Raw genomic sequence first — 21799 nt, 5'->3', positions numbered from 1 at the left:
GAATGTTTACCCTATGTGTTGGATCTTTCTTTTCCTACCTATTTTCTTTGTACTTTCTGCTTTCGATCAGCCATGTGGCTTAGTGACCTCAGCCAGGCATAAATATTCTATAATTACAAGGAATGACTCAAAAGCACAGCAACCCACTTAGCAACATGTGCTCTATAATTAGCCTTTCTTCCCACTTTACATGCTACCCAAGACTTCAAAGGAGAAACAATCCATTTGTTTTAGCATAAACCGAAGAACACTAGAGTGAATTTTCTTATTCGTCAAACTTTGAAAAGTTGATGGAGTGTTAGTCAATCCAAAGGACATTACTAGAAACTCGTGAGAATATAGGCAAGCTGTTTTGGTTGCTTGACCAAAACAGTGTTGTATTTCCCTTTATACAGAACAATACAGAGAGCCATCTAAATGTTAAGTTAACAACTACAATGGTAAGCGTACAACTAATACAAAATAAAAGGAAAGTAAATCAAATGAATACAACTATTGTGAGATATATACAGCTGCAGACATTCATGTAAGGAATATGAATCTTGTCACTAGTTGCCAATATGATATGGTGAATCCTCCTGTGTCTTAATGCGATTCTTGATGGAAAGTGCTGGATGTGTGGGAGATTTGATTTGATATTGTATGCTCTTATAGCTGTCTTGTTGATTGCCCGCGATACTAGTGCTTCTGTGCTGATTTTCAGGAATACCTTTAACAATAGTGTCATTCATGTGTCCTAAATACAGTTTTAGGAACATTTTCCATTTAACTCGAATTGACGGTATCTTTATCTCAAAATAAAACTTAAAAGAGTATATTTTAGAGCCATGCAACTCATCCAATAGCTCATCTATCATAGGAATTGAGAATTTATCTTTGATTATCTCATTGTTTAAGGCACGGTAATCCATACACATCCTCCGCAACCCATAAGCTTCTCGGGCTAGCAACACTGGAGATGAGAAGGGGCTTTGAGAAGGTGTAATGACCCTTGGCAAAAGCCAGATTTAAACAATCTTTGCGTTGGGGGTGCGTTATACGAGTCCAAAATTTATCCTTCAGGGGTGGGTACATAAAGTGACCCTTTGAAGAGTTTCTCGTCATCAATTTATATATGGGTTTTGAATTTCGGTTTTTCTTTTCTTGTTAGTAAATGAACTTCTTGCATTGTTTTTTGTTTGATTTGATGATTATGTCGTTTTTTTAGTCTTATGATTCAAGGTTTGTTCTTTACTCTTGCGCTATTTTGTATTTGTTATGTACTGTAACTTTGAGCCACTTTTGGGGTTGTTTCTAAATTTAGGGAATTCTATATAGACTAGGAAGCCTTTTTGAGCTTGATTCGAGATCGGTATGTTAAAATGTTTGACTAAGGTTGTTGGTAAAAGGTAGGGGTAAAAATGCGGATGCGGATGTGGTTATTAAAAATATTAGCTTCCGCATAATACATTTATCACTTTTATGTATTTTGCATCTGTATCTGCATTTGCATGGTTATTAAATGCAGTTATTATCCGCTATCCGCATATCAGGTAATGAACATTTTGAGCCTTAATGTTGTAATTCCTGCTTTTAGAAAATACAAAAAGACATTATCTATAGTTGAACATTATTGTTCATATCACATTTGCTAATCATTATTTTATAAATTAATCCGACAAACATTAAAAAAAATAAATTGAAATTCAAAGCATAAATTTAGTATAAATATAACACATTCCTTCAACACCAGTGTGAATGATATAACACATGCAGGCAAATAAACATACAACACATTGATGCGTTTGAAGCTTCATTTGATATTCAAGCTTCTCGAGAGATGTAAGCAATAAAGAGAAGGTCCTTAGTATGTTTTTCACAACCCCCGATTCGGACCTTTTAAACGGGAGAGGAGTCAATTGCTTATAAAAAAGGATAAAATAGTCTAAATAAACGATTTGGACCTTTTGAACTAGAGATGACCATATTGCTCAGGGATCCAACTCAACTGCTATATTGTGGGAAGTTAGTGTATTTTAGAGGGGTAAAATTGTCCAAAAAAATTAAAATAACAATTTTACTCTTCTAAAAAACACTAACTCGATACTATCTATTTTATTTGAAATGGAGAGGATCCTAATTTTGTATTGGAGCCATTAACCAATAAATTTTACGAACCATAAACCATTCATTCCTTGAACTAAGTCAGCAAACATCATTAAGGAGACATTTAGGTTTTTTTTTTTTTTTTTTTTTTTTTTTTTTTTTTTTTTCTTCGAATTTTTACTTTCTGGATCAATCGAAATGTCGATAAAATCCCTATAGTTAGATTTTTTTCAAAATGGTTAACAATCGTTAGTCTCATTGAAATTGTGTGTTTTACAATATGCCATATTAGTCGAAATTTTTGATCCTACGTGTCCACTGTGGACACGTAGGATCAAAACTCACCGTTTTGGCACCAGCCAAAGCGGTGAGTTTTGAGGGTTCTCTTCCCCAACATAGTGCTCCTTCCCCAAAAATACCATTTCGATGGAACTACAAATACCCATTGACGCCAAGCTGAGCAGGATGCAACTAGCGGTGGTGGGGACTGGGAGGCCAAATGTCATGGACATGATGGCTGAGACCGTGGGGTTGGGGGTAGGAGACGAGAGGGTGACGTGGGTACGCAGCAGCAGTGGAAGTAGCGTTTGCCAGCGTGGATGGGTTTGGGAATGAAGCCACTGCCGGAGGAGGCGAGTTGGTAGCGAAGTTCCCGAGCATGAGAAAATTGTTGTTGGGTTGGTCTGATGGCTTGGGGGGGCTGTGAAGAGTGAGTGTGAGTGTGGGTGTGGGTGTCGGGGTGCAGACATTGGGTGTAGAAGTTGAGACATATTGTTGGGTCTTGTTGATTGCGGTGGTGCGTTCGTGTTCATTTGTGTTTGTGTTTGTGGTGATGGTGGTGGTGCCAATGGTGGCGGGAGAGAAGGGGGGGGGGGGGGGTTGACATAAGAAATAATTCATTACCACCAAATTACCAATTGCTGTTAATCTGAATCCAAAACCTCTCACCCACACCCATGCCCACACCCAAGAAGAAGAAAAAGAAAAAGATACAAGTAGTTGCCAGAGAAATAGAAGAAAAGAGGCCAAAAAACCAGTTTCTGGAAATTCCGTCCAGACTTGATCAACAGCTCCAATCGATAAGTGTTTGTGGTCCAATTGGAGATTGGATTCTGAGGATTCTATATCGATTTGTGAGCCTGTGAATAGTAGCCTCTGTTTTGGTGAGATATTTCTTTATTTCTTCTAGAAGTTGATTTGTGCCAAGAAATTGTATTTCTTGAAGATAGCTACTGATTGTATGTCTCTAGTTGAGACTAGAGAAGACTCATGTATTCCCGTTATTGTTGATAGTGGAATTGTTTGAGTGGACTACGGTCCCGTGCTTTTTCTTTCTCACATTGGGAAGGTTTTCTACGGAAAAATTGTGTGTCTTGTGCTTGTGGTGTTCGGATATATATATTTTCCGCATATATATTGCTTTATTTTATAGTTTCCTATAGAGTCACACAAAGAGGGAGTTTGTGTATTGTTGTTTCTCCCAACAAAGTGGTATAAGAGCTAGGTGCGATCGAGCGCACTTAAGTGGTTAGTCATGGAGGCTAATCTAAGTATAATGGTGTCTTTGAATGGTTCAAATTATCATATATGGAAAGGTAAAATGGAAGACCTACTTTATGTGAAGCAATTTCATTTACCTGTGTTTGCTGCTGAGAAGCCAGACAGTAAATCTGATGAAGAATGAACTTTGATGCATAGACAAGTCTGTGGATATCTTAGGCAGTGGGTAGATGATAATGTTTTGAATCATATTGATGGTGAGACACATGCACACACACTTTGGAAAAAACTTGAGAAGTTGTATGCCTGTAAGGCTGGAAATAATAAAATGTTTTTGATGATGTATTTGAGATACCAAGATGGAACTCCCTTAACAGATCACTTGAACACTTTCCAAGGAATTATTAATCAGCTAGCTAAGATGGGTATCAAGTTTGATGATGAGGTTCAAGGATTCTGTTTACTTGGTACATTGTCGGACTGTTGGGAGACATTTAGAATGTCATTATTTAACTCAGCTCCAAATGGTGTTATCAATATGGATTTGGCTAAAAGTAGTGTATTGAATGAAGAGATGAGAAGAAAATCACAGGGATCCTCTTCACAGTCAGAAGTTTTGGTTACAAAAAGAAGGGGGAGAAGTAAGACTAAAGGTCCGAAGAATAGAGATAAATACAGAAACAAGTCAAACCGGTTTGCTAATGTTGAGTGTCATCACTGTGGCATGAAAGGGCACATCATGAAGCATTGCAGAAAATTAAAGAGAGAGAACAAAGAGAAACAGAAGGAGCCAAGGAATAACGATGGGAAGAATGATGATCGAGTTGCCACCACTACTTTCGGAGACTTCTTCACTGTTTATGATGAGGATGTCATTAATTTTGCTTGCCATGAAACTGGCTGGGTGATTGATAGTGGTGCCTCAACTCATGTTACATCTCGACAGTATTTCTTCATGTCCTATACAGCTGGTGACTTTGGGACAGTGAAGATGGGTAGTGATGGCTTGGCCAAAATCGTTGGTATTGGAGATGTGTGCTTGGAGATGAGTAATGGCATGAAGTTGGTTCTTAGAGATGTGAAGAATATTTTTGACATCCGTTTAAACTTGATTTCTGTAGGTAAACTTGATTATGATGGGTATTGCAGCACCTTTCGTAATGGTTAGTGTAAGCTCACTAGAGCCTAGAGGTGCTATGGTTGTTGCTCGAGCCCAGAAGTTTTCTACTTTGTACATGCTGCAGGTAAAACTCTCCAAAGACATTATTAATGTAATGGATGATGAGTCTTCAGTAGAGTTGTGGCATAAGAGTTTGCCCACATGGGTGAGAAAGGCTTGGCAATATTGGCCAAGAAGAATCTTCGATCTAGGATGAAGAGTGCATCTTTGAAAAAGTGCACACATTGTTTGGCAGGGAAGCAAAACAGAGTCTCATTCAAGAGTTCCCCTTCCACAAGAAAGCCAGGTATACTTGATCTTGTACTTTCAGATGTCTGTGGCCCTATGAAGACTAGAACACTTGGTGACTGCCTTTACTTTGTGACCTTCATAGATGATCATTCAAGGAAGTTGTGGGTAATATACCTTGAAAAGAAAAGATCATGCAGTGGATGTGTTTAAGCAGTTTCAGGCCTTAGCTGAGAGACAAATTGGGAAGAAGCTGAGGTGCATTAGAATAGATAATGGGGGAGAGTATTTGGGTCCTTTTGACAAATATTGCAGGCAATAGGGTATTCGGCATCAAAGGAAACCTCCGAAGACTCCTTAGTTGAATGGATTTGCTGAAATGATGAACAAAACACTGGTTGAGAGAGTAGGGTGCTTGCTGTCACAAGCATAATTGCCAAACTCCTTTTGGGGGGAGGCTTTGAGTACATCAGTACATGTCCTTAATCTCACACCATGTGTTCCTCTTCAGTTTGATGTACCAGACAAGGTTTGGACTGGTAGGTAGAGATGTTTCTTATGATCATTTGCACGTCTTTTGATGTAAGGCATTTGTGCATATTCCCAAAGATGAGAGGTTTAAGCTGGATGTGAAGACCCGACAATGCATCTTCCTAGGCTATGGCCTAGATGAGTTTGGCTACAGATTGTATGATCCAGTTGAGAAGAAACTAGTAAGAAGCCGATATGTTGTGTTTATGGAAGATCAAACTATACATGATATTGAGAAGACAGAAATGGGAGTGCCTCAATACAGTGATGGTTTGATTGACTTGGATCCGACTCTTTTGACAGATTTGCCAGCATAGGTTGAACATGATGTTCAAAATGACCAGCAGGATCCATGTGATATTGATGTTCCTTTACATGATGAGGCTCATGATCAGTTGCCAATACCAGAGATACCACTAGATGTTCCACTCAGGAGGTGTACCAGAGACCGACATCCTTCCACTTGGTATTCTGTAGATAAGTTCGTGTTACTAACTGATGGGGGAGAGCCAGAGTGTTATGCAAAAGCCATGGAAGATGAACATAACTCAGAGTGGGTCAACGCTATGCAGGATGAGATGCAGTCATTGCATGACAATCACACTTTTGAGTTGGTGAAGTTGCCTAAGGGCAAGAGAGCTTTAACGAACAAGTGGATTTATAAGAACGCACTTCACAACCATGGTAAAAAGCTAGATTGGATGTCAAGGGATTCAGATAGAGAAAAGGTATTGACTTTGATGAGATTTTCTCTCCTGTTGTGAAGATGTCATCCATCGTGTGGTTCTTGGTTTAGCCGCTAGCCTAGACTTTAACATTGAGCAGATGGATGTGAAAGTTGCCTTCCTTCATGGTGATTTTGAGGATGAGATTTATATGGAGCAGCCATAGGGTTTCAGGGTGAAAGGAAAAGAGGACTATGTGTGTCGGCTTAAAAAAAGTCTTTATGGTTTGAAGTAGGCACCCAGGCAGTGGTATAAGAAGTTTGAGTCTGTTATGGAGGAGCAAGGCTATAGGAAGACTACTTTTGACCATTGCGTTTTTGTGCAGAAATTCCCTGATGATGATTTTATTATCCTATTGCTTTATGTTGATGATATGTTGATTGTTGGCATGAATTCTTCTAGAATTGACAGGTTGAAGAACCAGTTAAGTCAGTCATTTACAATGAAGGACTTAGGGCCAACAAAGCAGATTCTTGGGGTTCGTATTCATAGATGCAGAAAAGACAAGAAGCTGTTTATATCACAAGAGCAATACATTGAGAAAGTGCTTGAGAGGTTCAACATGAACAAGGCTAAAGTGGTTAGCTCTGCTCTTGCTACACACTTTAAGTTGAGCACAAAGCAAAGCCCTTCAACAGACGAAGAGAAGGAAGATATGGAAAGAGTTCCATATGCCTCAGTAGTAGGAAGCTTGATGTATGCAATGGTTTGTACGAGGCCAGACATAGCCCATGCAGTTGGTGTTGTTAGCCAGTTTCTTTCAGATTCAGGAAAAGAACATTGGAATGCGGTAAAATGGATTATGAGATATCTGAGGGGCACTTCCAAGTTGAGTCTTAGCTTTGGGAGTGGCAAACCAATGTTGGTTGGCTATACAGATTATGATATGGTAGGAGATGTAGATATTCGTAAGTCTACTTCAAGTTATCTGATCACTTTCTCAGGAGGGGCTGTTTTTTGGTAGTCGAGGTTACAAAAATGTATTGCACTTTTTACAACTGAAGCAGAGTTGATTGCAGAAACGGAAGCTTGTAAAGAGTTGTTATGGATGAAAAAGTTTTTAAGGGAGCTTGGTTTCAAGCAACAGCAATATATGTTGTTTTGTGATAATCAAAGTACTATTCACCTTGCTAAGAACTCTTCATTTCATTCAAGATCGAAACACATCGATGTAAGGTACTATTGGATAAGAAAAACTCTTAATGACAAGTTATTAGAACTTGAGAAAATTCACACCGATGATAATGGCTCTGATATGTTAACGAAGGCTCTAGCAAGGGAGAAGCTTGAGACTTGTCGCTCGATCACCGGGATGGCGAATCCCTCCACCTAGTCAGGAAGGGGGAGATTTGTTGGGTTGGGTTTCCTTCCTAAGTGGAGGATGGCCTAAACTTGCCCAAACTTGTGTAGCCCATGTGTGTTTTTATTAAACCCATATGGAGAGGTTCATTTGGGATAGGGTTTGCTAAACTTAATATCATTTTGTTGTTACAAAGAGAGAACAAGAAGAAAAAGCAAAAAGATACAAGCAGCTGTCAGAGAAATAGAAGAAAAGAGGTCCAAAAACAAGTTTTTGGAAATTCCATCTAGACTTGATCAATAGCTCTGATCAACAAGTGTTTGTGGTCCGATTAGCTGAAATTTCTTAGGGATGTTTGTAACATGCGACTCTTCATTATGAACGGTGGAGATTAGATTCTGAGCATTCTATATTGGTTTTGGAGCTTGTGAACAGTAGCCTATGTTTTTGTGAGATCTTTCTTTATTTTTTATAGAAGTTGATTTGTGCCAAGAAATTGTATTTCTTGAAGATAACTGCTGATTGTATGCCTTTAGTTGAGACTAGAGAAGACTCATGTATTCCCGTTATTGTTGATAGTGGAATTGTTTGAGTGGACTACGGTCCCGTGGTTTTTCCTTCTCACATCGGGAAGGTTTTCCTCTTAAAAATCGCGTGTCTTGTGCTTGTGGTGTTTAGATATATATTTTTTCCGCATATATATTGTTCTATTTTATAGTTTCCTATAGATTCACACAAAGAGGGAGTTTGTGTATTGTTGTTTCTCCCAACAATAACTACTGCAAAACACACATACAGAATAACGAAAAAAGATCAAAACATTAATAGTAGTAAAAGAGAATCATTAAAAGTATGCAATCTAAGACATGAATTAAAAGAGATATCAAAAGTGCGCACGGAAAAGGATAGAAAATCAAACCAAAGATTGAAAGTATTCAACTGAAGCCTCAAGAAATCTTTAAAAGAACTTCAGAATCAATGTAAAAAGGATGAAAAGAAAATTGAAAATCGATATTGAAATCTTTGAATACAGATCAAATCTTAAGAAACCTAGATTCATAATTCAAATAATTAGCGAATCCTTTGGCTGCAGCTTCATCCCCAGACCCATCCACCCTAGCAATGCTACTTCTGCTGCTGCTGCGTATAGGCCTGGGTATCGGTCAAAACGGTCCGGTTAAGGACCTTATCGGTTATTAACCGATAATTTTCGGTTAAACGGTTTATTAACCGATACCGAACCAATAAGAATTTTAACCGATAATTTCGGTTAAAACGGTACACGGTTAAACGGTCCGGTTAAACCGGTTAACCGATTTAACCGAGAGCTTTATATTGATTTATTTTGTTGGGCCAAAAACCAAAAATGAGTTTTTTTGACTTTTGAGAGCCCAAATACTTTTTGTTGGGCTAAAATAATTTATTAAAAATGAGTTGTTTTAGGGACCAAATACTTTTTGTTGGGACCCAAATATTTGTTTTTTGGGCTAAAAATTGAAGCTTTTTTATATTGATCCACTTCAACTTTTTTTAAAAAAATATATATATATTATAAAATACATTTTTCCAAAGCAAATTGACTAATTAACATAATGAATGCTAATTAGACTAGCAAAACTAGTTAATGAAAAATGCTTTTACCAAAGGCAAAGAAATCTCATCAAATGCCATCACTTAAAAAAAAAACATCAAACCTACCCAAACCCAAATTAAAATAAAATTCATTAATGAATAATAAACAAAGTATTAACTAATTAAAGTCACTTAGCAAAAGGAAAATAAGTCATGGGCAACACCATTACACAAATTCGGAAACCTGTGTCACTTGTGGGAATTTGGAAACCTCTCTAAAAGACTAAACGACGCCGTTTTGGGACTAGGACTTAAAAAAAAAAAAAAAAAAAAAAAAAAAAAAAAAAAAAAAAATTCCGGTTTCTTATCGGTTAACCGGTTAACCGATAAGAACCGCTTAACCGGACCGGACCGGACCGGACCGAATTCCGGTATACTTTTTTTAACCGATAAGGATATCGGCATATCGGCTACGGTTTATATCGGTTCGGTCGAAGCCGGTAGACGGCCGGTTAAACGGTAACGGTTAATTTGCCCACCCCTAGCTGCGTACCCACCTCGCCCTCTCATCTCCTACCCCCAACCCCACGGTCTCAGCCATCCTGTCCATAACAGTTGCTAACCATTTTGAAAAAAATCTAACGGTAGAAATTTTATTGGCATTTCGATTAATCCAAGGAATAAAAAATTGAAAAAAAAAAAAAACTTAGAGATTTTTTAGTTTTGGCGAGTTGACTCAGAGACTTATAATATATTTATCTTTTTTATTTTTTTTTTATTATTTTTTTTTATTTACTTTTCTAAAAGTACTCGCATCCTATTTTAAGACTTTAGACATTCACTTTCGTTATTATGTTTAAAATATTATTTTTAATCTATTTTTAAATATTTCTAAAAAATGAAAAAGAATTATGTTAAATTTTTGTATTAATTTAATTTTTTTTTCTTTTTTATGCATTGTTGAGCTACAATTTGTTAATTACGAGTTTGTATTTCAGATGACATTTTGATTTTCTATTCTAATTTTTTTTGGAATAGAGCTTGGAAGGATTAAATTAAGAAAACAACGTATACCGTTAGTCCACAATATAGTTGGGGTTGAATTTTTGGGACTAATTAATGAAGTGGTTATGATCAATTTAGTCAATCTTTTTTGCTGGGATGTGACGTGTGAGATATGGGAAAGGAAATAGTTTGGTAACCAAGGGGCTCACAAAGCTAACTCTTTTGTCTTTTTATTTATTTTATTCAAATAAAGTTGAAGAAGGAAGGGAAACTATCTCTCTTGTCTTTACCATATCAAGAACATGAAAAACAATTTCATTTTTTTTTGTCTGTGTAAATAATTATATTAATTATCAGTCTTAAGATATTATCATTTTTTTTTTCACTGCCTTCCTTGAAGCCCCTCCATCTTTTTAATGTATTTCCTGATTTTGTTGCTTCTTTTTCATGAATTAGTATATACTTCTTCGTATTATATTGGCTCTTAATTGAAAACGAAGCACCAATGACTGTTTTAGGAGTGCAATAAATGTGTCTTATCATTTTCGTTTTTTATTTTCCCGTCAAGTCTTACTAACTAAGATTTTAATTAAAGGTCTCAAAGAGGTAGCTTAATCGGTTAAGACCACGCTCAATGAAGCGGAGGTCACTAGTTCGAATCCTTCTCCTTCCTCTTGTGCGGACATGTAAAAAAAAAAAAAAAAAAAAAAAAAATTAAAAAATATTGACTAATTTATTTATTTTTTAATGATAATTAGGAACTTAAACATTTTATTTATTGGAGGAGTCTTAATGTATGTTTGAGATTGCGTTTGAGAAATATAACTTTTAAGTCAAAAAATATTTTTGGCAAAAACTTCATTTTTAAGCTTTTATTTAGCATCTTCGCTCCAATGAAAAGAATTTTACTTCAAATTTTTTTTTGAGGAAAAATATACTTTACCTCTCAAAGTTTGAGCCGATTTTCAATTCGACTTCTAATGTTTCAATTTTTGCAATGCACTTTCCTAAAGTTTAAAAGTTTTGCAATTTAACCTCTTCGTTAGTCAAAGCAGTTTTGACTGACGGAGCAAGTGATAACTTATGCATGTTTCTTCCCCAAAATGCCCCTACCCATTCTCAGACCTGACAAAAAAAAAAAAAAAAAAAAATCTTCATCTTCTGAGGAAGGAATGGGTCGCCGTGACCCGCAGTGGGTCTCGGCTGGGTACGGCCACCAGACCCGCGTGGGTCACGGCGACCCATAAATCATGCTTGATTTGGATACTCCAAGGATGGAATCCTCCGATCAGTCCAAAAACCAAGAAAATCTAAACATGGAGCTTTCAGCAGCATATGCAGAACTTGATGGTTTGAAGAAAGAAGTAGAACAATTGAAATTTTCACCAGAGAAGCCAATGGCGCAACAAATAGCAACCAAGGATTCATCCTTTCAAGATGAAGGTGTATCCCATATTCAGAAGGAACTAAAAGATGAACTGAAGTTTTAGAAAGAGTCCAATGCCGATTTGGCTATGCAGTTGCAGAGGAGTCAAGCATCAAACCTTGAGCTTGTTTCTATTTTTCAGGAGCTGGAAGAGACCATAGAAAAGCTGAAGATTTAGATAGAAAATCTTTTAGCACCGCACTCACAATTTGGTGATATTGAAAACTTTATCCAAGTAAATAAAGAGGAAAACAGAATTGAAAATATAGGGTTAATGACTTTGATTGACGGAATGGGGTTTTGGGTACAAAATGGTAGTTCATGAGGGTAAAGTAGTACAGTTGACAGTTCATAAGGAAAAAGTTCCAAGGCGTTGTAGTTCATGAGGGTAAAGTAGTACAGTTGACAGTTCATAAGGAAAAAGTTTCAAGGCGTTGTAGTTCATGGTGGCAAAAGGTAATTTTTCCTAAATTAAAAAAAATACAATTCTCTCTCTCTTGTTTGCCATTCAGGTCTGACACGTCAGTTTAAAAATCTTTTTAGGTTCATTTGTTTAACTCCCAAACACTTTCCTATGCTATATTGTGACCAAAGAAGATCTCTTGCGTACGTGTGAGATATGGGAAGGGCAATAGTTTGGTAACCAAGGGGCTCACAAAGATATCTCTTTTGTCTTTACCATATCAAGAACTTGAAGAATAATTTCATCTTTTTAATGATGTTTGTCTTTGTAATTAATTATATTAATTATCAGTTTTAATAGATTATCATTTTTTGCTAGCCCTCCATCTTTTTAATGTATTTCTTGATTTTGTTGCTTATTTTTCATTAATTATTATGTACTTCTTATTATATATATATATATATATATATATATATATAACACTTCTTCTTATTATATTGGCTCCTAATAGAAAAGGAAATTTGGTTTTTGTTGCGGAATTTTCACACGCAGCACCAATGACTTCTACGTTATTTTTGCCAAAACAATGTCGTTTTTTTATCACTTGCCACATAATGTCGGCCCTAATAAGTGTATATAAGAGGCAACTTTGGTCGTCACTAATAGATATTTCATATAATTAAGCTAGTTTTTTTTTTTTTTTTTTTTTTTTTTTTTTTTTAATTTTTTTTTTTAATCCTGGCTAGCTTAAAAGAATTTGTCTTCAACATCCCAAAAATTGCTATATAAATCTCAGAAAAGTAAATGTATAAATTTTTGTTTCAAATTGAATAGATTTTTTTTTTTTTCTAATCCACATGGGTTCAAAATGCATGTGTTTTCACATATATTTTCAATTCTTACATATATTTGTAAAAATAAAAAATACTTGTCATTTTAATAAATTAAATTAGAAAAAAAATTCTCCGACACATTTTGCCTTTAAGCTAGGTTGTAACCTACCACCCAAGTACATTAATTAACAGGAAAATGTGTGCCCATCTTGACTCGTCGGCTTGGGGATGGTATAATTAATATGCATGCAGTTCCCCAAAGAACCTATATAAAAGGGCTTGAACGCGAGCATGTCTCCAAATATATCATCAACGAGTTCCTACAAGCAAGAGAGTCAAGGTACACTTGATTGTAAGAAAAGCTTATGCTTTGATGTAAGACCTTCATTCTTGCAATCTAATGTTTTGAATGATTAGATTTTTTGACAAAATATTTGCAAAATTAAATTTTATAAATAGAATTTTCTCTCTATAGTTTGGTATAAAGATGGCTATGCAATTCTAGTTTGGCTTATCATCATCTTTTGATTTTTATTTTTTAATTGATTTGCTTCTAAAAATAGATAAATTTATAGTCTCTAAGAAGTAGCTCAATCAGTTAGAAATCATGCCTCATGAACAGTGACGGAGTTAGGATTCAATTCTTGTAGGGACGGTATTAATAAGTCTTTTTTTTTTTTTTTTTTTTTTTTTTTTTTTTTTTTTTTTTTAATGAGGAAATAAATAAACAATAATAATTAGCTTTTGCATGTAGACATTCACTTTACCGTTACTAGTAAAATAGTTGCATAAGATATGGTTAAATTTTTTTTAATTTTAATTTTAATTTTTTTTTTCTTCTGAAATTACATATACTTTGTATTAATTTGATTTTTTTTCCTAACAGCATAAACTAAACATTGAGTGGATTAGAGAAGTTTCATTGGGTGGGTTTGATTTTTGGAGCTCCGTGGTTCTGTGTAATTGATCAACAGTGTTAGGGTTTCGATTTTTTGGCAATGGAAGATGGAGGAGGGATTTTGATTGTTGGAAATTTTTAGTGGGTGAATTTTCTGCAGATTTTATAAAGCAAATGGGTTAACCAATTTTCTAACAGCCCATTCCTCTTAGCCCAATTATAATCAACTAACAAACTAACCAAACTCACCATTTTCTAACTTTCTATGTACAAAATTAGACAGCTTCTCTAATAATGGATGCCAGATGCATTCCACTGCTTTTCCAAGCCATTCTTTGGCTCACACGTGGCCTTGAACTGCGTGCTTGGTTTTCAACTCACGCTTAACGCTTCACCTCACGAATCCTCTATTCATCTTCTCCCTTTCTTCTAAAATCTACCCGGTCAACTCAGGAAAAAAGAAAGGAAAGAAAAGTGGGTATTAGAGACTGAGAGACAGGTTTTGAGAAAGAGGGGAAGGAAATGGTGAGAGAAAAGTGAGAAAAAGAGGGAAAAAAGAAGAAGAAGCAAGAGTAGAGAACGGAAGAGAGAAGCTGAGATTACTCAGAGAGTCAGCCATTGGACGCTGTTGGAGGTTTTTCTCTTTTCCTTGGTGACTGTCCGACTGTTGGGTCAGGAACTTAGGGTAAGTTTAATTTTTTCTTTTTTTTCTTAGCGTATTGCCGTGCTGGATCGTTGAGAGTAAAAATTGAATTTTTTTTTTTTGTTTTTTTACCAGGGGTGCCCTCAAAATTTTAACTTAAAAATACTTAAAAGAATTTTTTTTAATTTTTTTTTACCCGGGCCCCCGCCCCTGGGTCGCCTCCTGTATATCCGCTCATGAAACGAAGTTACTAGTTTGAATTCTCTTCACCATTTTCCTCCCATTACGTAGACATATAAAAAAAAAAAAAAAAATTAGGAATATATTTTTGTCTATTTTCATTTAAATATAATGCTAATAGACATATTTTATTTATTTATTTTATTATTATTATTATTATTTTTTTCAGTGCTCACTGTTTTAGCAACAAAGTAAATTAAGGTTAAAAGCATGGCTGCAATGCTCAACTATTTCGCCTTTCAATCCCTTCCTTCAGTTGCTCTCCTACCTGCAAGAGCTCAGAGATCTCCCAAGTTTTCTGTGACTTCCACTCTCTACACCAGCTCTAAGTGAGTCCATTCTTTAAAATCTCTCATCATGCTTTTAAGTTGTTGACTATTTTAGCTGCAACCAATTACCTAACAAAATACTAATTAATTTTTTTTTTCTTTAATTCTAGAGGGAAAGCAATGTCTTTAGGTCATGGTAATGTTAACACAGTCCATCCCATGCTACCAGAAAAGGTTGAAATATTCAAATCTATGGAGGAGTGGGTCAGGAGTGACATTTTAACTCTCCTAAAACCTATTGAGAAATCTTGGCAACCACAAGACTTTTTGCCAAATCCTACCTCATATGGATTCATTGAACAACTCAATGAACTCCGGGAGAGAACAAAGGACATTCCAGACGACTACTTTGTTGTCTTAGTCGGTGATATGATCACGGAAGAAGCCCTTCCAACTTACCAAGCACTTATCAATGGCACAGAAATTTTTCACGATGAAACGGGTAGCGATAACATACCTTGGGCAACATGGGCAAGGGGATGGAGTGCAGAAGAAAATAGGCATGGTGATCTTCTCAACAAATACCTCTATCTTTCCGGACGAGTGGATATGAAACAAGTCGAGAAGACAACACACTATCTGATTGCATCAGGAATGGTGAGATATGCAATAATTATTTAACGTACATTTTTTAACTTGCTCATAAGTGTTGTCACTAACTTATAACGAGACCATAATATTATGTCAGAATTTTTATGTGTGGTATGGAATTTCACGTCCAATAATAACAACAAATATGAGTAATTAATATAATACAACTAAATAAACACATAGTTTTGATAAAGAACTTTAAAGTTAGAATGATCAACGAGTTAATGTCCTATATTTCTCTCTAATTAGGATGTGGGCACTAGGACAAGTCCCTACTTTTTTACTATCTACACATCATTTCAAGAAAGAGCAACATTTATCTGCCATGGAAATACAGCTAAGCTTGCCATGAAGCATGGGGACGAAAAGCTTGCCCAAATATGTGGCACAATTGCCGTAGATGAGAAGTGCCACGAAATTGCTTATACCAAAATAGCTGGGAAGCTTTTCGAACTTGATCCAAATGAAACTGTCATAGCATTTGCTGACATGATGAGGAGGAAAATATTAATGCCAGCCCACTTAATGTATGACAGCTATGATGAAAATCTTTTTGATCACTTTGCAAATGTTGCCTCTCGGACTGGTGTGTACACAGCCAGGAATTATAGAGAAATATTGGAACATTTGGTGGCTAAATGGAACGTTGAGAAACTAACTGGACTTTCCGGTGAGGGACGAGAAGCCCAGGACTATGTATGTGGATTAGCTCCAAGACTGAGAAATCTAGAGGAGAGAGCTCTAGCAAGGGCAAAAAAAGCATCCCCCATTTCTTTTAGCTGGATTTTTGGTAGGGAGGTGTAGCCATAGATCTGGCTCGTCCTAAACGCTGGAGGTGAAAAAAAAAACTACAGTAGCCATAATTTAGCAAATTATGGGGGAGTTTGCAATAAACCAAATATTCTCTTCTTTGTATTTTGTAATATTATAGTCATCTAAGTTGCTTTTACTCAGAGTTCATTAGTTTGAAACTAATTATTAGCTTTCCTGTTCATTTGCTGTTAACTGTTTGTTCTTCTTGTTCCTTTCTAGGCTTTTCTAGTTGTTGGTTAAATATAATTTTGTAATGATCACTTATTAGAAAAAAAAAATGTATTAATATAATTTTGTAAGATTATTCTTGCAGTTGTTTCTTTTAGAGTTCCCACTTAATTTTCACATTAAAGATTTTTTTTTTTCTAAATTGTTTTTAAAAAGATAGATAGTATTAAAATTCAATAACATTCAATTCGTAGGATATATCCCCATATCTTCTCCAACCTTCGCTTTTTGAAAGTTATATAGTTCAAAATGGAAAAAAATTAAAAAAAAAATAAAAATTAATAAATGATCATAAGATAAGTTGGAAAGTCTCATTCAAAAAGTCTCCTCTTCTCCATAAATGTGTTAATACATTATTGGCATCATCAGGATAAATGTATAACAGTTTCCGACGGGTCTATTTCACTTCATTATAAACTATATTTCAGTTGTCCGTTGACCAGTTCATTATAAGGGATTCTTATATTCTAACATTTGAATCCTCTATTTCATTTAACGGTCTAATCAAATATAAAAGTTTATGTGTTAGTGAGGTAATTAATTATAGTTTTTAATATGTCAAATTCACTTACCTCGGTAACACAAATTTTTATTTTTGTTTAGACTATTAAATGAAATAAAATATTCAAATTTTAGAATAAGAAAATCTTATATTTAAAAAAATACGAGAGAATCCATGCCAGCATGCAAATGTAACTACATATGATGTATGCTGGCCAAGATTTGAAATGAAGGGATCCTTGTCCCCTCTTTTTAAGACTTTTCTTCTTTTGGGCATTTAATTCCCAATTTATTCAATATAGGTGGCAAATGATGAGGTGGCTTATTTTCCTGAGTGCCCATAAATGTGTCCTATCATTTTCATTTTTTTTTTATTTTACTGGATAAGTCTTAATAGCTCAGGCTTTAATTAAAGAATATTGATTTTTAATGATAATTAGGAACTTAAACATTTTCTTTATTGGAGGAGTCTTTATCATACTAATTATATTTGGGAGCTTTATTCTACTGAAAGTTTTAACCAACCATCTAACTGACATAATGGAAGAGTGGGGCTTGAGACATGATATATGCTGAGCATATATAATTGACAAATCTAGCAAACCAGTTTGGGCATAATATCCAAATCCACTTCTACTCGAATGAACTTGAACATTTCTAGTTCTTACTTGATTTATGAGAAATTCCTATATAGAAAACTTATCTAATTTAAAATCAAATTACATCAAAGTGTTTTGAGTCCCAAAGTAACCAACCTAAAAACTAACAGCTAAATATTAGTTAATTTGGCGATGGAAATGGGGGTTTTGTCCCTCTCCTCCCTCCACTGCCAAAGTTGATAGCTAGGAGTAACTACCGACCTTTTTTTGACTCAATGGCAATTTCGTAATTAACTGCTACCACCAAGTCACATAAACCACAATAAAATTACAACCACAACAACACAAGGATTTTCGTTATGAAATAGAAACCCTTAATTTCAAAAGTAAGATCACTTTAGGACAGTCAAATCTAAGATAACACTTAAATATAAAAGATTAAAGTACATACATCGACACTTACAACCATTTGTAACGCTAAGACTTCGTATAGAGATAAGATCCCCGCTTGCCTTCCTATCTTCTCGATAAGCTCCAGCTCCCCGTTGGCCAATCTTCTATACATAAACTCTTTATTGGCCCACTGGTAGACTTTAAGTGGTTGAAGGAAGTGTATAATATGGTTTGAATGACAAACTCCAAGAGAGGGCCAAGGAACAATAGCTTTTCACAAAGCTCTCTCGGCTCAACAATGGTGAAACTATGAAACTCCTCACAAGAGGTTCTAGGATTGAAGAATAGTCTATACTTCACACCCTACAAATGGGACATCCTATCCTATTTATTGGAAAGGGAAAAAGACTAATAAACATGTAAATAGGTTGCATTTTTACTGTAAGTTTTCGCGTGGTGTAAGGACAGTCTGAAATCAGTACACACTGTTAGTAGGGTTTCATTGCTAACTCCCACAAACAACCAAACAACATAAGCTCAAACAAGTGGCCGAATTCTCTAAAAGTCCATTAAATCCGTTAGTGTAGGCACATCAAGGTGACAATTCTAATTACAAGGCTCTCGGGAGTTTACTGGAACAACTAGCTAAGTATGGTCAAGTGACACATTAGGTGACAATGCTCTCGAGAGTCTACTAGAATTGTAGCGACCCGGAACTTGCTCGTAGGCTCACACAAATAACCTTTTTGCTTGATACTTCTCCATCAATGGTTCTTCGAGAAATAACCAGTGTAAGCATGACCTGGTGGCGTATCAGGTGATAGTGCTCTCAGGTTGAACTGTGAAGTCTTAATTCACGAAATCCACAAGCGCGGTTAGGTGATGATGCAAGTATTGGATTTACAAATTACATACAAAGACTTCAATTTTTACACCAAAACACTAAGGACCTATTTTGTTTGAAGAATTAATAGACCCTAGAAATGAATAGTTATTCTTTTGTTTGGTAATATACTATTGTGAGAATAAATTAATTGTAAAAAACTTGCCACAAAGCCCCAGCCCTCTTGACGCCCACTGCTGAAGAAAATTGCAACCTGTCTTCCTCAAGCGAGAGACTGTCTTCCCAACCAAATATCTCTCTCTCCATCTCTTCTATTGATACTGCAAGTCTATCTCTCATCTCTCATCCCATCTCTCTGTTTCTCTATCTCTGCACTTTCCCTATCGTACTATTCTTTGTCTATGGGTCTATGAAAAAAAAATTGATTACGGGTTTAGGAATTGCTAAAGATTGGTGGAACGGTGGGTTATGTTTGCATTGAATCTAGTAAGATCGTGTAGGACACATGGGCGGAATTAAAATATTTAGTTTAGGGTAAAAGCTAATTTTTAAAGGTATTTTTCAATTTTGTTTTGTTTTTTGGACCACCCCTTGCTTGGGTCCTGGCCTCCAAGCCAGGGGTAGTTCTGCCCCTGATAGGACACAAAAATCACCCAAGTTCTCTTGAAGTGGGAGAAAACAGTATGATCGTATTTGACAAATATGTATGATATAGTATGGGCCAAAATGGCCAAACCTAAACTCTAATAAGCTAAATAAAATTTCTGCTTGAACAAGAATCACATGTGGGAATTCAGTGGAAATAACTTCAGCAAATAGAAGCATGAAAAGCAAATAAAATCACTTTTCTATATCTTTGCAGAACACTACCATTGACAACAAGTCCAGAGACATATGAATCAACTGAATAGACAATGTAAGTATGACCAACCGTCTCCGTTAATACAACCACTTAACGCCCATAACCTAATCAAACTGTAGTAACATAAATATAATTAGGGACACCTATTATGAGAAGCCTTTTTTTTTTTTTTTTTTTTGGTGAAAATGAAAGTCTACTTAAAACATACTACTTATCAGTTAATGAGATAATTCTTCTAACAAACAATTAATTAGGTTATTATCCAACATATGAAGATTATCCATATACAAGATTAAAAAACATATGTGCCAAATACCGTGTAGATGGAAAGATATATGATGTCATAGAACTCAACCTTTTTCCGGCATGTTTGGTTAAATCAAGACAAAAGAAAAAGATGAAGTATGAAACTGGAAAAGTGGGGACTATTGGATTTTCATTGATGTCCTGATGCAGTACTGGATTGAAAATCCTGGCATGTTTTCAATACCGTATGTCATATTTACTCAATTTTATAGTTTTATTTTATTTGTTTAGAAAGTTCAATATATACTTCTTGAATAATTTAGATATTAAATATATTTTATAATATAATACATGTATGATATTATAATGTTAACAATTATAATGATAAGTAACGATGTTAACCATGCGCATTTCACGCCTCATCCCAACTAGTGTTTGACTAAATAAATTTCAATTGGCAGGCACAGCCCTCCAGTGAGGCCCACCACCAACAGACCTCCCCCACTTCTCCAACTGTCAACACCTCGTTAACCGTCTCGGTTCGGTAATTTCTCCCAAAACTTTAACATTGAAGGCGACACCATTTTGGGTCTTTTCCCTTCGTTTAAACTTCGTGGACCATACGTCGACGACTGTTTAGAGTGCAAGGCTCTCTGAGACTCCTCTAATTATTCCAAATTTTTTCTCAAAATTAATTTCGCCTAAAAAGAAACTTTTGGAGATTTCCACAGACACAAGCACGTTGCCCGCTGAGCTTCAGAGGCTCCTCAATACCATCCGAGAACTTGACGAACGCTCCCAATGTAATGCGCTCATGCTTCTGCTTTTCTAATTTTCCAATATCTTTTTTGTGTTTGTAGTTGAAAATTTTGATTTTCTGGGGGTCAAAGCAACGATAAACCAGACGAGGCAGCAGACCCAGTACTGCTTGGGATTGGCTTCACAGAGCTCGAAGAAGGGGAATAATAATTACTATTATAGTAATAATAATTATAGGAAAAAATATAAAAAGGTCTTCCAAATTATTAACTATTTACGATTTCACTTTTTAATGTTCAAGAATCAAAATGTAATAAAGTAGTTTTCAAATTATTAATCAGTTATAATTTGATCACTCTATTAGTCATCACCATCAAATAGGATGAAAAATTCAATACGACGTCATTTTGACAAAATTAAGTTACTAAAATACCTTTTTTTTTTTTAAAAAAAATCAATTTAAAAATACTCCCAAAACCACGTTGTTTGGCAAACCCAACACCCCCCCCCCCCAAAAAAAAAAAAAAAAAAATTTACAAAAAATAAACGTCGCTCGCCAATGCCCTCCGCAGATCCAAGCTCCTTTTCATCGCCACCAGACCCACCATCAGGGCTTCCCCACTACTATAACACCCAAGTCTCAACCCACAGACCCTTTATCTCATCATCGCCATTGTTATTTGTCTTCAACCTGCTCATGGCCTGACTCCCTCAGTGTCTTCACAGCCAGGTACCAAACTTGAATCCTGAAACCAACAAAGCAGCACAGATGACAGAACTAAATTCATTACCCATATGCGAATGAATGCAACGAATTGGTCCAGAGGGAGAGTGCGAGAGAGAGAGATCTGGGGGAAATTGGGCGTTACCATCGGGCGAAAACGGTCCAGTTGTAGAGAGGTATAAGCGTCTGGCCAGGGACAAAAATCCTGCCATTGGAGGAGAATATAGAGGACCAGAGAGAGAGAGAGATGAGCCATCCCTAGGCCTGTGGGGGGCCACCCCATAGACCACCCCGTCGTTTATTTATTTGGGAGACTAAATTATATTTTTCCCATAATTATA

The 21799-nt window shown here is 35.8% G+C and overlaps 1 protein-coding gene across 2 annotated transcripts; it reads left to right on the top strand.

The window, feature by feature from the left end:
- Window positions 1–14037: 14037 nt before the first annotated feature.
- Window positions 14038–16487, top strand: LOC132187390 (stearoyl-[acyl-carrier-protein] 9-desaturase, chloroplastic-like). 2 transcript variants are annotated; one of them, XM_088517150.1, is made up of 4 exons: window positions 14038–14371; window positions 14826–14898; window positions 15009–15495; window positions 15739–16487. In XM_088517150.1, exons 3-4 carry the CDS (start codon window positions 15019–15021, stop codon window positions 16291–16293), a joined length of 1032 nt encoding a protein of 343 aa, XP_088373276.1. In that variant the 5' UTR covers window positions 14038–14371; window positions 14826–14898; window positions 15009–15018; the 3' UTR covers window positions 16294–16487. The 2 variants fall into 2 exon arrangements, with proteins under 2 accessions (XP_088373276.1, XP_059457671.2); XM_059601688.2 differs by having other exon boundaries at window positions 14739–14898.
- Window positions 16488–21799: the final 5312 nt, after the last annotated feature.

This window comes from Corylus avellana, chromosome 6 (assembly GCF_965113065.1).
Source record: "Corylus avellana chromosome 6, dhCorAvel1.hap1.2, whole genome shotgun sequence".
NCBI classification, from domain to species: Eukaryota; Viridiplantae; Streptophyta; class Magnoliopsida; order Fagales; family Betulaceae; genus Corylus; species Corylus avellana.
Note: the sequence above shows the minus strand (reverse complement) of the source record. Positions and strands in the feature narration are given on the sequence as shown.